Source organism: Hemiscyllium ocellatum, chromosome 23, assembly GCF_020745735.1.
Source record: "Hemiscyllium ocellatum isolate sHemOce1 chromosome 23, sHemOce1.pat.X.cur, whole genome shotgun sequence".
In the NCBI taxonomy this organism is placed as follows: Eukaryota; Metazoa; Chordata; class Chondrichthyes; order Orectolobiformes; family Hemiscylliidae; genus Hemiscyllium; species Hemiscyllium ocellatum.
Genome location: NC_083423.1, coordinates 5,249,714 through 5,266,118, shown reverse-complemented (window position 1 = coordinate 5,266,118; position 16,405 = coordinate 5,249,714). Strand labels below are relative to the sequence as shown.

The 16,405-nt window shown below is 39.8% G+C and overlaps 1 protein-coding gene across 2 annotated transcripts in view; it reads right to left on the bottom strand.

Annotated features, from left to right (window-relative positions):
- Positions 1-16,405, bottom strand: part of sephs1 (selenophosphate synthetase 1) — a 59,660-nt gene that overhangs the window by 25,672 nt on the left and 17,583 nt on the right. For both annotated transcript variants that reach the window (XM_060842618.1, XM_060842619.1), the window contains 2 exons: positions 9,905-10,008; positions 1,909-2,016 (listed from right to left, as the gene is read on the bottom strand). In XM_060842618.1, coding sequence (XP_060698601.1) covers positions 1,909-2,016; positions 9,905-10,008 — 212 coding nt within the window. The remainder of the gene's footprint in view (positions 1-1,908; positions 2,017-9,904; positions 10,009-16,405) is intronic.

The window sequence follows — 16,405 nt, the reverse complement described above, 5'->3', positions numbered from 1 at the left end:
GTCCTAGGGAGTGTTGCTGAACAAAGAGACCTTGGAGTGCAGGTTCATAGCTCTTTGAAAGTGAAGTCGCAGGTAGGTAGGATACTGAAGGCGGCGTTTGGTATGCTTTCTTTTACTGGTCAGAATATTGAGAACAGGCGTTGGGACGTCTTGTTGCGGCTGTACAGGACATTAATTCGGTCACTGTTGGAATACTGCGTGCGATTGTGGTCTCCTTTCCAATAGGAAGATGTTGTGAAACTTGAAAGGGTTCAAAAAAGATTTACAAGGATGTTGCCCAGGTTGGACGATTTCAGCTATGGGGAGATGCTGAACAGGCTGGTGTTTTCTCCCTGGAGCGTCCCTTATAGAAGTTTACAAAGTTATGAGGGGCATGGATAGGGTAAATAGACAAAGTCTTTTCCCTGGGGTCAGAGTCCAGAACTAGACGGCATAGGTTTAGGGCGAGAGGGGAAAGATATACATTAAAAAAAAGGAACCTAAGGGGCAACGTTTTCACACAGAGGGTGGTATGTGTATGGAATGAGCTACCAGAGGAAGTGGCATTTAAGAAACATTTGGATGGGTATATGAATTGGAAGGGTTTGGAGGGATATGTGCCAGGTGCTGGCAGGTGGACTAGGTTGGGTTGGGATGTATGGTTGGACCGAAGGGTCTGTTTCCATGCTGTACATCTCTGCGACTCTGACTCTAGTTACATAAAAAACACTCACCAGGACAGCACTAATGTCAAAGTACTCAAGCACTGTGAATTGACAGCTACAGCCTGGAGACAATGACTCTGGTTCCATCTGTACTCTAAGATAAATGTTATGTTGTCCTGGAGCCTGAGAAGACTATTTTAACTGTACTCAGCAAAACACTGATTAAAGCAGCTGTGAGTACCAAACTGCTCACAGCAAGTCAGTCAGCAAGTAGTACAGAACATAGAACAATAAAGCACAGAACGCGCCATTCGGCCCTCGATGTTGCGCCTACCTATAAACTATTCTCAGCTCGTCCCCCTACACTATCCCATCATCATCATCCATGTGCTTATCCAAGGATTGTTTAAATCTCCCTAATGTTGCTGAGTTAATTAAATTGGCAGGTAGGGCATTCCACGCCCTTACCACACTGAGTAAAGAACCTGTCTCTGACATCTGTCTTAACTCTATGACCCCTCAATTTGTAGTTATGCCCCCTTATACAAGCAAACGTCATCATCCTAGGAAAAAGACTTTCACCGTTTCCCCAATCTAATCTTCTAATCATCTTGTATGTCTCCATCAAATCTCCTCTTAGCCTCCTTCTTTCCAAAGAGAACACATCCAAGTCTCAAGTATCTTTTGGACTTGTATTTTTCTTTCAAAATAAAAAGGTAAGTGGAGAATGGCAGGTGCCTTTTCCCCAGGGTGGAGGATTTCAAGACTCCGGGGCATATTTTTAAGGTGAGAGGAGAAAGATTTAAAAAAGACATTGGGGCAACTTTTTACAGAGCATGGTTGATGTGTGAATGAACTTCCAGCAGACATGGTGGATGTGTGTACAGTTACAACATGTCAGACATTTGGATAAATACATGAATAAAACATGTTTCGAGGAATATGGGCCAAGCACAGGTAGGTGGGACTAGTTTAGTTTGGGAATATGGTTGACATGGACTGGTTGGACTGAAGGGTCTGTTTCCATGTTATATCATTCTATGACTCTTAAGTGTATGAATTGGAATGCTGATTATGTGTTTATTCTATAGATGCTATACACTTCCAGTGCTTTTGTTTACAATTTAACACCTAGTTCTTTTTACTTCACATTTCTACTGTTCCTTTGGTTAATTGACCATTGCCTTTAAAGAAAGATTACACTTTGGAAACTTTAATATGCTACGAGCATTATTTAGCTGTCTTTGTTAATATTGTAGCTTACCTTATCTGTCATTTTATTGCTGACTCCAAGCAACATCAACATATTGTCACACTCTGTAACACCCATGGCATAAAGATCACTTAGAACATTGGCACAAGCAATTCGACCCTGTAAAAATTGAAGGGAGGAGTGAAAACAAGAATCAGAATATTGATTTCATATTATTTACCATCTAAGCGATTCTTCAAAAGGAAAACTCCAATACAAAAACACTTTATCTAAAAAGGTTACAAAGCAAAAATTATAAATTATAGTAAAATCTAGAGCATGTCGATCCAAATTAAAATTCATGTAGATATAAATTTACTAACTTGCTTTATGTTAATGGTGTTCTAGTGCACAGAAAAAGAGGAGACAGTACTACATTGGAGACTTTATTCACAGGTGGTGTTCAGGCTGCACTTTGCAAACCACAAATGCACTGTGAAATGCCAGCAAAATCACAAAACAGGGCATGGACAGCACCGTCTGTAGTTGCCAAGATCATAATGGCTTATAACTTTTAAATCATGCGGTCGTTCCAGGCTGCTGCAGACAATATCTCACAGGTTACTGCACACTGTGTATAGCAGGAAAGTGATTGCGGCTCTTTATACAGAAGAAACATGCAACTCACAACAAGGTGCAAAAGAGCAGTTGGTTTTGGCTAAATGACCGTCTCAGCCTGAACTGTAAATTTTCCGAGAGTCCAAAGTGCCACTGGTACACAATATCATTATAGAGTCATACAGCACGGAAACAGACCCTTTGGTCCAACTTGTCCATGCCAATCAAATTCCCCAACCCAAACTATTCACACCTGCCTGCACTTTGTCCATATGCCTCTAAACCCTTCCCATTCATGCACACATTGAAATGTTTTTAATGCTGCAACTGTACCTGCATCCACCACTTCCTCTGGCAGTTCATTCCACACATGAACCATTCTCTGTTTGAAAAATATGTCCCTCAGGTCCGTTTTAAATCTTTCTCCTCTCACCTTAAAATCCATCTCTTGTCTAACATCCCTCAGTAGAAAGAGACAACATTTGATAAACCTGTGTTTTGTTGGCAAGCTTTGGTATTATTACATCAAACATGTTTGTGCCTGGCTCCCTGGCATCACTTTCTTTCATCTTTACCACAACCAGTCATGTCAAAGGGTGCCTATTTGCTGATATAGTTCACAAGTACTTCCAGTCACCAGAGCACGGACACTGAATAATGCCCACAAGAACATTTGTGCTTGAGAAATGCTTTAGCTATCACAGGACTTCAGAAGCCTGGTCAGATATCTTCAAATATCATAATGGCAGCACAGTGGCTCAGTGATTAGCACTGCAGCCCCACAGCGCGAGGGACCCGGTTCGATTCCAACCTCGGGCGACTGTCTGTGTGAAATTTGCACATTCTTCCCGTGTCTGCGTGGGCTACCTCCAGGTGCTCCAGTTTCAATTCAAAAGATGTGCAGATTAGGTGAACTGACCATGCTAAATTGCCCATAGTGTTCAGGGATGTGTACATTAGGTGCATTAGTCAGGGTAAATTAGATTAATAGGGTAGGGGAAATGGGTCTGGATGAGTTGGTCTTCGGAGGTTCTTGCTGGGCCAAAGGGCCTGTTTCTACAGCAGGGATTCTATGATTCTGACTTTACTGAAGGACAATTCATTCTAATTCCTGGACAGGAAGTAGTGAAGAGCAGGAACTGCATTAACCACCACAGATTATTATTTTTGTCATTTATTAAACAATTTAAGCATTCATTAAAAGTTACCTTATTTAAGTTAAACAGGTTATGCAATTTTGCTAACACATTTTAGATGTGTGCTTGTATTAATAGTTATACTGGATTTATAATAAAGTCATGAGAAGATGCTTTCAATGCACATTATAATCACATGATTAATGTCTGTTGTGACACTCAGCATGCAAGGAGGAAATTAACTTCATAAAAAAGGTTAGTCGCATAGTTTGCTAACAAGAAACCCATAGTGAAAGTCATGAATTACTACAGATCAACTGGTCTTCAGTTTTAGGTAAAATAAAGAACTAGGCATTACAATCAAATTGAAGGAACGTGAGTCAGAATAGATTCAGAATCAAAGGGCTAAACCTTATTTTGTTGGCTGTGCCGATTTAGTCGTGTTTCATGGGAGGCCTTGTGAATACACAACCAAGCAAGCTTTCTCAAACTGGCTCTTTAAATATCCAGAGCTGAAAATGTGTTGCTGGAAAAGTGCAGCTGGTCAAGCAGCATCCAAGGAGCAGGAGAATCGATGTTTCGAGCATGAGCCCTTCTTCAGGAATCAATTGATTCCTGAAGAAGGGCTCATGCTCGAAACATCGATTCTCCTGCTCCTTGGATGCTGCCTGACCTGCTGCGCTTTTCCAGCAACACATTTTCAGCTCTGATCTCCAGCATCTGCAGTCCTCACTTTCTCTTTAAGTATCCATCCTGTCTTAGGCACACCTGGCGTCCGATATTAGCTTGATTCTACCATTTGTTGTAGCTGACAAGCATTTTCCCTCACTTGCTCTCAGCAACCCTACACCCCATCCTCATAAGCCCGAATGGCCTCTGCAAGGTCTACTCACTTACTCAAAGGCTTCACCACATTTCCCCCACCAGCATTAACAGCTGTGCTACCCATTTTCACCTCAATAAATTCTTTCTCAATCTCAGAGAAACTGTGCATGACACAGCAGAAAAGGCCAAGCTATGTGCTGGGCTGTCTGACATTTGGCCCTTCATCTCCTATGAAAAAAGGAACCTGACTACCTGATGGTCAACTGGCACTGCACAAGCATCTGGACCTATAGTGGAGTCTGTCCTTGACATACTGTGCTGGGACCCTTGACCAAAGGCCATCGCCCTCTACTTGATGGAGGACTGCTGACAGCTACGATCAAGTCAGTGCCCTGAAGTTTGCCCAGAATTGGTACTATTGGACATCCAAGATGATAGTCTGGAGAAGAATGGCAGAGTTGCCAGGGCAGCATGGTAGGTCAGTGGTTAGCACTGCTGCCTTGCAGAGTAAGGGGCCCAGGTTCAATTGGGGTGACTGTATGTGTGGAGTTTGCACATGCTTGTGTCTGTGTGGGTTTCTTCTGGGTGTTCTGGTTTCCTCCAAAAGCCCAAACATGTGCAGATTAGGTGGACTGGCTACGCAAAATTGCCCTGTAGTGTCCAGAGATGTGTAGGTTAGGTGGAACACCCACAGTAAATGTGGGTTATGGGGACGGGGTGGGGTCCAGCTGGAAAGCTCTTCAAGAGCGTCAATGCAGATTCAATGAACCAAATGGCCACTTTCCACGCCGTTGGGCTTTTTACCCACTCTGCCTTTAATATGGAGTATTCTCAGCATCCAGTTCCGTCAAGACTGGTGGAAGGATAGGAAGCCTCGTGTTAATGAGGCAAACTGTACTTCCCCTATAAAGTTAAAAGTCTCAACACCAAGTTATAGTCCAACAGGTTTATTTGGTAGTACTAGCTTTCAGAGTGCTGCTCCTTCATCAGGTAACTTGTGGAGCAGGATCATAAGACACAATTTATAGCAAAACATCATGTGTTGTGTCATGCAATTAAAATGAGATATTGAACAAACCTACATTATTGTTAAATCATTCAGCTTTTAAAATAGGCTGCAGGAATCGATTCATTAATACATAAATCCAAGAACTTCTTTTATCTCACGAGATAATTTATTTCAACAAAAAGGTAATATTTCAGCTCAGGCAACGTATTAAGGGAGTGAGGTTAAAGTCTGTCTGTATCCCAATCTTGAGTCAGACTGGTTTTATTTCCAAAGTAGGAATTTTTTAAAATGTTATATAGATTGGTTGCCTGCAGGTTTTGCGGTTTTTGAGCAAAACTAGCATATATCTGCAAATACAAATTCACTCCACAGAATTATATATGCATGTGCGCAGGGATGGGAAGGAGTGCGAGAGAGAGACCAACTGTGTGTTGACATGTGTGTGTTTGGTAGAGTGTGCCTGTGTGAGAGACGGAGTACCAGTGTGAAAGAGGATTTGTGAGGTAGATGAGTGTGTAAGGTATGTGTGCATGTCAGAGAGAGCGTGTGTGTACGAGAGGGGGTGTGCAGGAGTGCGTGATTATCTAAGAGTGTGTGCGTGTGCACTTGTGTGACAATGTATTGTGTAATGGGTCACCTATAGAGTGACATGAACTCAATGTCTCGGTTGAGGCCATCCTCATGGGTACCGAACCTGGCTATCAGTCTCTGCTTGGCCACTCTGCTTTGTTGCATATCACGAAGACTGCCTTGGAGGATGGTCACTGAAAGATCAGAGTTCAAATGTCCCTGACCGTTGAAACGTTCCCTAACTGGGAGGGAGCATCCATGTCTGGCAATTGTTACACAGTGTCCATTCATCCACTGTTGTAGCATCTGCTCGGTCTCACTAATGTACCATGCCTCAGGGCATCCTTACCTGCAGTGTATGAGATAGACAACATTGACCAAGTCACATTAGTACCTGCCACATACATGGTGAACGGTTTTCCCAAGTGTAACGGTGGTATCCGTGTCAACGCTGGCACGTCTTGTAGGGATTGCCTTAACAGGGTTGTATGATGTTGTGGTCAATAATGTCCTGAAGCCTGGCCAGTTTGGTGCAAATAAGGGTCTGTTTAAAATTTGGCAGTTGTTCAAACGTGAGAAATGGAGGTGTAGGGATGGTCTTGGCAAGATGCTCATCCTCATCAATCATGTGCTGCAGGCTGTGAAGAACATGGTGTAGTTTTTCCATTCATGGGAAGTGCTGGACAAAGAAGGGTACCCTATCGGTTGCATCACGTGTCTGTCTCCTGTGGAGATCATTATGGTATCTTGCGATCAATGAGTTCAGCATTATATTCACCCCCCCCCACCACACACACACACACACACACACGTAAATCTATGGGGTGAATTTACGTTCGCAGATACATTCTATTTCTGCTCAAAAATCTCTCAATCTGCAGGCAGTCAATCCATACAACATTTTATAAATTCCTACTTTGGAAATCGAATCAGCCAGAGTCAAGATTAAGATACAGACAGACTCTAAACTCATACCTTTAATACAATGTTTGAGCTGCAATGTCACCTTAAGGTATCTTGTGAACGTGCCTTAAAAGAAGTTCTCAAATTTACATATTAATGTATAGAAATAATGTAAAGATGAAAGACTTAACAGCGATCTTGGTTTGTTCAATATATCATTTTAATTGCATGACACTGATCTTTTCCTATAAATTGTGTCTTATCCCTTCCCACTGATGAAAGAGCAGTGCTCTGAAAGCAAGTACTTCAAAATAAACCTTTGGACTAAACCTGAATGTGGCGATTTTTAAACTTTGTCAACCCCAGTCCAATCCCAGCATCTCCACATCATGCTGACCATCGACACTTCCCCTATAAAGCATCTGCCTAGCAGGAAGCTCATCTTGATGTCCAGAACTTTGATGGAATTGCAGCTACTTGCCCCCAATGGAGTAAGATCTCACCGGATGTCTCATGCAATTCTGCCAGATTTCTCACCACTGACCATGTTGTCCAATCCCTATAAGATTCTGCTCGAGATTCTGCCTAACTATTTTCTAAATTACTCTAAAGCAACAGACCTATGGAGAGCCTTACCACAGCGCACCTAGATTATGCAAACATATTTAACAAAGTTCAATATGAAAGACTACTGATTAAGTTCCAAGCTTGTGGGATCTAGGATATACATTAGAAACAGGTGGCCAATAGATGTTTCTTAAAATAAAGATATCGGAGTCAAGGGAGGGTGACTGTGGAACTGTGCTTCAAATTTGCAATGCTTTGGATTCAAAACAGATGAAACCTGCATACATTTTTCAAAAGATGCTTAACTAGAGGGAACTTAGAATTGAAGGAGCTCAGAAATAGCAAAATGAAAAAATATTTGTGGACAAGTGTAAAACACTATACACAACAGAAAAGTGGGACAAATATAGTATGAACTCTTTTGAAATAGCTGAAGAGAAATTCAGGACTTTGGTATATACATTATATTCAACCAAAACAGCAATCCCAAAGCTAGTAGAATGCTGAACTATATAACCAAAGCAAAAAAAAAAGTGCAGGTAAAACAAAATTGTGTTCCTAGTTTTGTCAGTGACAAAAAGACGCTTTACTGGAAAACAGTGCTGAAAAGAATTTTAGTAATAATCCCGAAGTCAGAAGTCTCAGTTATGAGAAAGAATAGAAATTGTATGATCATATACTACAGTCAACTCTGAAAGAAGCCTTTTGGGAACTTCCTTTGGAGTTAATAATGTGTTGAGTCAATCAATCAATAATTTATTGAATTTATTGAATGTAATACAACTCAATAAAATCATAGAAGTTGAACAGAAACAGGTGGTTTCACTTGAACCCTGATGTTTAAAAATTCCACAATAACTCAAAAGTTTTCAGCTACTGCCAACGCATTCCTAGTTATCATAATGTAATTTTTGCACAGTTAAATTTTACACCAGAAAAGACAAATGTCATTGTCAAGCTTACTTCATCAGTACCTTAAAATTAATTTCAAAAAAAATTTTAGGTGTCTAACAATATTGTCACATTTCTTAATAAACATATTTGTTAACCTACATTATTTTAGTCAATATACCTTTAACAGGAATGCAAACAAATTTTGATTCTTAAAGATAAAGTAGGCAAAGGGAACAGTGAAGTTTTTTTGGCCAATATTAAATCTATGTTTATCATAAAAGGTTGGCTTTAATGAATAAATTCACCTTCCAGATACTCTGTCCAAACACAATTCAGGAAAAAGTGGCTTGTCTGATGGTACCCATCCATCAACTTAAATATTTGCTCCGTTCACGCTGAGTAACTATGAAGTATCTGAAGTATGTAGCACCTATAAAATGCGCTTCAACTAGTCATACTGATTCCTTCAACAGCACTTATCAAAACTGTGACTTCTACCACTTACAAGGACAAGAACAACAACACCTCCAGATCACACATTACCTTGATTTAAATAACTGTGCGTCCTTGTTGTTGGGTCAAAATACTTGAACTTCCTACCGAAAGGTACTCTGGGTGGACATTCAGTAGAAGGCCTGAAATGCAACTGTCCATCCCTAATCAGCTTTGAGAAGGTGCAAACCACTGCACCTTTTCTGATTTCTGTGGCCACATTTTCTAATTGAAACAAAATCTAAGGAATCTCCTTTAGCATTGCTATCAGATTGGATTTTTGAGTACAGTAGTGATTTTTAGTTGCTAAAATAAAGTTCTTACAATTAACTTCACAACTTTTTTAGCATTTTATTTTATGTACCTCTATTATATTCTCACAGCTTCCATTCTGACAACGTGGATAATAGAGAAACATTGCCTATCTCAAATATGGAAGCAACAGTACTGCATAATTGATCTACAATATACTTGTGAAAAAATTGTTAGGGATTTATCCCAGAACACAACATACATCATTTTAAGCAACTCTTCAGAATTCACCAAATTAGGCAAGACAATTATATTTTCAAGGGGCGGAGGTGCAAAATAAAAATCAACCTTCAAGAGACCAACAAACATGCGGCAAATTTTCTAATTATCATCATCCTTAATCATCAAATGAAGGGTAAAACTCAAATGGGTGACCAGAATAGCATGTCGAGCTACCACAGGTAAAATGATATGTACAATACAGAGTACTTAACAGCTACAGTTAAACTTGGTACATTTGATTATAAGGAACACTGGTTAGAAATTTTCTTTTAAAACCTAATTTATTCATAGTTCACAGAACCATCAACAGGGTGCTAGTAAAAGTCAAAGATTAAAGTATAAGAGCTAAATACATATGGGGGTTTTAAGTTTCAATACTTTCTGCTGACATATGACAAATTTTCTATCATGTACATACATGAATCAGTAGGTTTGGATAGTAAATGCTTGCGTTTTGTCTAATATTTGTAAACCCTTTTAGTATTACCCGATATATACAAATGTATTAAAAGTTTCTCACCATCATGTAAGGATCATCAACAATGGGATAAAAATAATCTGTTGTTTGAACCAGAGACAGTCCGCCATGTCTTAAGGGAATAACACATGTATCCATTCCAATACCTGCAACATTAACAAAGACATGAAAAATAACAAAACTTCTCAAATGACTAGAATGCAGTAACTGCTCTAGGAAGTAAAACATAGCTTAATTTCCACCAACCAGTGCTATCTCAATTACTTGAAATTACAAATGATACATTGCATTTTGTTTGGCTGTAATCATTTTGGAATGTAAAGATTTTACCAATGGATTATTTATGTTACCCAGACAAATGACAGGCAGTTTGCATTGAAAGTTACACACAGGAAAATGACTGATGTATGTTGCTGCTGCATTAAGAACATTGAATGAGCACAAAAAATTAATTTGTTTTAGTTAAATACCAATAATGCTGAGAAACTAAACATAAAATCAAAATTGGAAATCCTTTAAGATGGGATGAAGTAGGAATTTACTTAAAATGTACAGTTCAAATCTTTTTCCATCAAGATCCATTTGCAACTGGTGTATATCTAAGGAAGGACAGCATTAGAGGTGGTTACTCAACAGCATTTAAATAATAAATTGACCACATTTTATTCATAAAACAAGGTTTTCAATATGCAACGGAAGAAAGGTCACAAAGCAGTTTGATGCTGCAAAATGCCAATGATTTAACATCAAAAAGAGTAAGCATCCTTCTTGGTGAATATTAGGTCTTGTCATCACTGGTGCAAAGTAAACCCCAACAATTGGGAGAAAGAGTGTAATCTATAAATTGGTAATAAATTTGAATAAAACTGATAGGATTAGAACCTGGACATTCTCCCACTCTTCAGCCAAGAAATTAGTCAATTAAGAGTAGGCAAATTGTAATATGCATGAACAAAAAATGCAAGCCTATAAATCATTTCTAATAATACCTTAAAGTTTAAAATTTGAGACCAACATATTACTAATCACATTACTAACTTCAAAATAATCCATTAGTATAATAATTTTTAGACAAGAGGTTTTAATTCGAATGAAAGCTAAAATTAATCTTTTCCATTTATCAAGATTTTGTAGGTAATCTAAAGTCTGGTTGAATATTTGTAGCTCGGGTGTCCATTGTTGTGGTTCTGTTCGCCGAGCTGGAAGTTTTTGCTGCAAACGTTTCGTTCCCTGGCTAGGGAACATCATCAGTGCTATTGGAGCCTCCTGTGAAGCGCTGCTTTGATATTTCTTCCGGTATTTATAGTGGTTTGTTCTTGCCGCTTCCGGGTGTCAGTTTCAGCTGTAGTAGTTTGTATGTGGGGTCCAGGTCGCTGCGTCTGTTGATGGATGTTCTTGCCGCTTCCGGGTGTCAGTTTCAGCTGTAATGGTTTGTATATGGGGTCCAGGTCCATGTGTCTGTTAATGGAGTTTGTGGATGAATGCCATGCCTCTAGGAATTCCCTGGCTGTTCTCTGTCTGGCTTGTCCTATGATGGTAGTGTTTTCCCAGTCAAATTCATGTTCCTGGTTGTCTGAGTGTATGGCTACTAGGGATAGCTGGTCGTGTCGTTTTGTGGCTAGCTGATGTTCATGGATGCGGATTGTTAGCTGTCTTCCTGTTTGTCCTAGTGTTTTGTGCAGTCCTTGCATGGTATTTTGTAAACTACGTTAGTTTGGCTCGTGCTGGCTATTGGGTCCTTTGTTCTAGTGAGTTGTCTGAGTGTGGAAGTTGGCTTGTGTGCTGTTATGATTCCTAAGGGTCGCAGTAGTCTGGCTGTCAGTTCTGAGACACTCCTGATGTATGGTAGTGTGGCTAGTCCTTTTGGTTGTGGCATGTCCTCGTTCCATAGTATCACTACCAGGGACACCAGCATACAAACTGGCCAAAGAACTACAACAAAAACTGAAACACCTAGTCAGCGGATCCAAACACTCCATACAATCAACACAGGAATTCTTGGACATCATCAGGAATACACACATAGACAAAGAAGAAACCATGGTATCATTCGACGTGACGGCACTGTTCACATCAATTGACAAAACCCTAGCCAGAGAATCAATAGCCAACCTACTGGACATACATAACAGAACACAGGAGGCAGAACCTATCAACAAGGATGGCATACTTAAACTACTGGACTTGTGCCTCACCACACACTTTACATTCAACAATCAGATATACGAACAAATCAACGGAACACCCATGGGATCACCAATCTCGGGACTCATAGCAGAGGCAGTTATGCAAAGGTTAGAACATACAGCCCTACCACAAATCCAACCCAAACTCTGGATCAGATACATCGATGACACCTTTGTAATCATCAAAAACACAGAAATAGAAAAAACACACCGAATCATCAACACCACACTCACAGGAATACAATTCACGAGAGAAGAGGAAAAGGATAGCCAACTCCCATTCCTAGACGTGTTAGTAGAGAGAACACCCAACGGAGAATTCACCACAAGGGTACACAGGAAACCAACACACACGGACCAAGTCCTAAACTATGAAAGTAACCACCCCAACACACACAAACGAAGCTGCATCAGGACACTATTCAAAAGAGCCACAACACACTGCAGTACACCAGAACTGCAAAAAGAGGAAGAGGAACACCTATACAAGGTATTCGCCAAAAATGGATACCCACGCAACTTTATCACCAGATGCCTAAGAGATAGACCACGGAACGAGGACATGCCACAACCAAAAGGACTAGCCATACTACCATACGTCAGGAGCGTCTCAGAACTGACAGCCAGACTACTGCGACCCTTAGGAATCATAACAGCACACAAGCCAACTTCCAACAACTCACTAGGACAATGGACCCAATAGCCAGCACGAGCCAAACTAACGTAGTTTACAAAATACCATGCAAGGACTGCACAAAACACTATATAGGACAAACAGGAAGACAGCTAACAATCCGCATCCATGAACATCAGCTAGCCACAAAACGACACGACCAGCTATCCCTAGTAGCCATACACTCAGACAACCAGGAACATGAATTTGACTGGGAAAACACTACCATCATAGGACAAGCCAGACAGAGAACAGCCAGGGAATTCCTAGAGGCATGGCATTCATCCACAAACTCCATTAACAGACACATGGACCTGGACACCATATACAAACCACTACAGCTGAAACTGACACCCGGAAGCGGCAAGAACAAACCACTATAAATACCGGAAGAAACATCAAAGCAGCGCTTCACAGGAGGCTCCAATAGCACTGATGATGTTCCCTAGCCAGGGAACGAAACGTTTGCAGCAAAAACTTCCAGCTCGGCGAACAGAACCACAATATGTAGGTAATCTAATACTATCTTGTTCACTGGACATGCAGTAACTACTGAACCAGGGCAGAGTGCAAGACAGATTGGTGAAAAGAATCACCACATCAGATACAAATATAGTACACGTATTAAAGTAAATTATGAATTGATTCCTTGGGTACACAACATCTACTGATTCACCACTGACTACTCAACTGGTTACATCCTCAAAAAATTCCAGAAGACTGGTCAAATATGATTTCCCTTCAGCGAATCTGTGCTGTCTAGGATCAATTATGTCACCACTTTCAAAATGTTCAGTTATTACATGCTTAAGAATTGAGGCCAGCATTTTGCCCAACACCGATGCCAGGCTGATCGGCCCTTAATTTCCCGTTTTCTTTCTCCCTCCTTTTTTAAAGAGTGGAGTTACATTAGCTAACTCCAGTCCATTGGAACTCTTCCACATTGTACAGAACGCTGGCAAAGTGATCACTAAAGCATCCTCTATTTCTAGGGTTGCTTCCTTAAGTACTCTGGGATGCAGAACAAACTCCTGGGGTCTTATCAGGTTTTAAATCCATCAATATCCCCAATACCATTTCTTGACCAAAAAGGATTTTCTTCATTTCTCCTTCGTGCTTGACTGTTTGTCTCCTAGCATTACTTGTGCCCTCCTTAGTGAAGGCAGATCCAAAGTATTTGTTCAACTAGTCTGCCATCTCTTTGCTATCCATTATGAATTCACCTGATTCTAACTGCAAGGCACCTATGTTTGTCTTTACCAGTCTTTTTCTCTTCACATATCTATAGAAGCTTTTACAGTTAATTTTTATGTTTTCTGCAAGCTTATTTTCATATTCTATTTTCCCCTTCTGAATTAAACCCTTTGTCCTGTTCTGCTGAATTGTAAATTTCCCCCAGTCCTCAGGTTTGCTGCATTTCCTGGCCAATCTATATACCTCCTTTTTGGCTTTAACACCGTTCCTGATTTCCTTTGTTAGCCATGGTTGAGCCACCTTCTGTCTTACTCTTACACCAGACAGGGATGTACAATTGTTGACGTTCAGCCCCATGTTCTTCAAATGTCTACCATTGCTTATCCAACGTCAACTCCTTAAGTATCCTTGGCCAATTTTTCCTAGCCAATGCATGCCTCATATCAAAGTTAGCTTTCTTTAAGTTCAAGACCCTAATTTCAGATTTAATTGTGTCACTCACCATCTTAATGAAGAATTCTACGATATTATGGTCATTCTTCACTAAAGGATCTTTCACCACAATGCTGCTAATTAATCCTCTCTGGTTACACAACACCCAGTCTACACATCCAAGTATTTACACATGGTAAGAAAAGACACTCGGACGTAGAATTTCCTTGAGAATTATAGTAATGTTAGATGTTATAGCAATGTCAGTATATTAGTAATGGTACACCCAAGTCAAAAGCACCTGTTTATGCTGCAGAAGTCTCAGAAAATCATATGCCACATCATAATTTCTTCTGCACCACTTTGCCATCAAAACAATTAATAATAATAGGCTACATCCCATTAAAATCAATGGTAATCGTTAATTTGCTTAATTAACACTACAACAATCACTATTGTCACTTAGAACTCAGTCATGCTACTGGGCTCAACATTTAGTCTAATCACAGGAATCTCATGTTCATGCAAAAGTGTAGTTTTCTTTAAAGCTGGGAGTGTTTTTTTAAAAAAAGAATTCTGGTGTACATGTCAAATGCAAAATGTGCAACTGCATTTGCAGATACTGTTTGCAAAGTCTGGGCAATCAAACTGCAATTGTTCCCATTCTAAAGAATAAACTTGAAAGCCAGCAATAACACAAACATACGAAATAGCATTCTTCTTGAGGCCATTTATGATGATCATGGCAGATCTGTTTGCATTTCAAATTCTAAATTCCCACCCATCTCCTATAGCTCCTTGTTACCTACCTAACAAGAATTTACCTACCTTTGTCTTAAAACCATACAAATGTTTGCTGCCTTCTGAGGCAGAATTCCAATGCTGTAAAACTCTCAAAAATATTCCAAGTGATTCCTAATTTTTAAACTGTGCCTTCTTTGGTCTGAACTGACCCACAGAGCAAAGGTCCTGTCCGTGTCCACCTAGCAAGACCATTCAGAATTTTATACTCAATTAAATTAACTCTCATTCTTTGAAATGCCAGTGGAAACAAAATCAGCCTGTTCAAGCTATCCTCATAGAGCAATCCAGATATCAATCTTTCAAATCTCTCAACTGCCTCCTATGTATTGTACGAAGAGCCCAAAACTAAACATGGTATCAGAGATGGACCCTCATCAATGCTTTGTACAACTGAACCATAACATTCTTGCTTTTCTGTTCAATTCTTCTTGTAATAAAGGATAGCATTCCATTAGTCTTCAGGCCTGATGTGTTGAATTGCTCCTAACTTTTAGTGTCTGAATCTGTGCTGCAAGTGTATTTTTTAAAAATGATTTGTACACTGGAATACCAAAATCCCTCCGCACTGCTGAATTCCGCAATCATTCTCCATTTAAGTAATAATGTGTTTATTGTTCCTGCCAAAATGACTAACTTCACAAGTTAATGAGTTAACACTTAGTTAATTAAATAGTTATTGGTGCAATTTTTGTTGCTTTCTTTACCATGATACAAAGCACAATGACTAATTTCACAAAATGAAACGAGTTTCCTAGTCAGCAACATACATTAATCTTCTGGTCTCCAGATAGTTTGGGGCCCCTTGGAAGTAATGATGCACGGTCTTTGTGGGACATGCCCAGGAAGTTTGAACTTACAAGAACTCTCAAAGAGTCACAAGTTACTGATTCTAAGGTAGAGGTCAAAGACTTTGAACAGTTCCAAATTACCCACCTTGACAGTTACTCAGAATGTTTAACAGAAAAATCCAAGAATAATTCTCCTGTGTAGGTGAAGCCTCATCACCTAATCCTTGCGTATTTCTGTACATAGATAATTCATGTACTATATTAGAATCTGCAGCTACAGAAAGATTTCCTTGCAGACATTAGGATCTTACTTACTAATGCACTTTTGAAGAATATTCCAGCAAACTCTTTTCATTTGATGCACTAGCTGAGAAATCCTCTAATAAGTTCTCTATAATTGTCGACTGCAAGCTTACTTACATTGGTCAATATGTATTGGGATTCTTACAGGTCCACACACCATAGC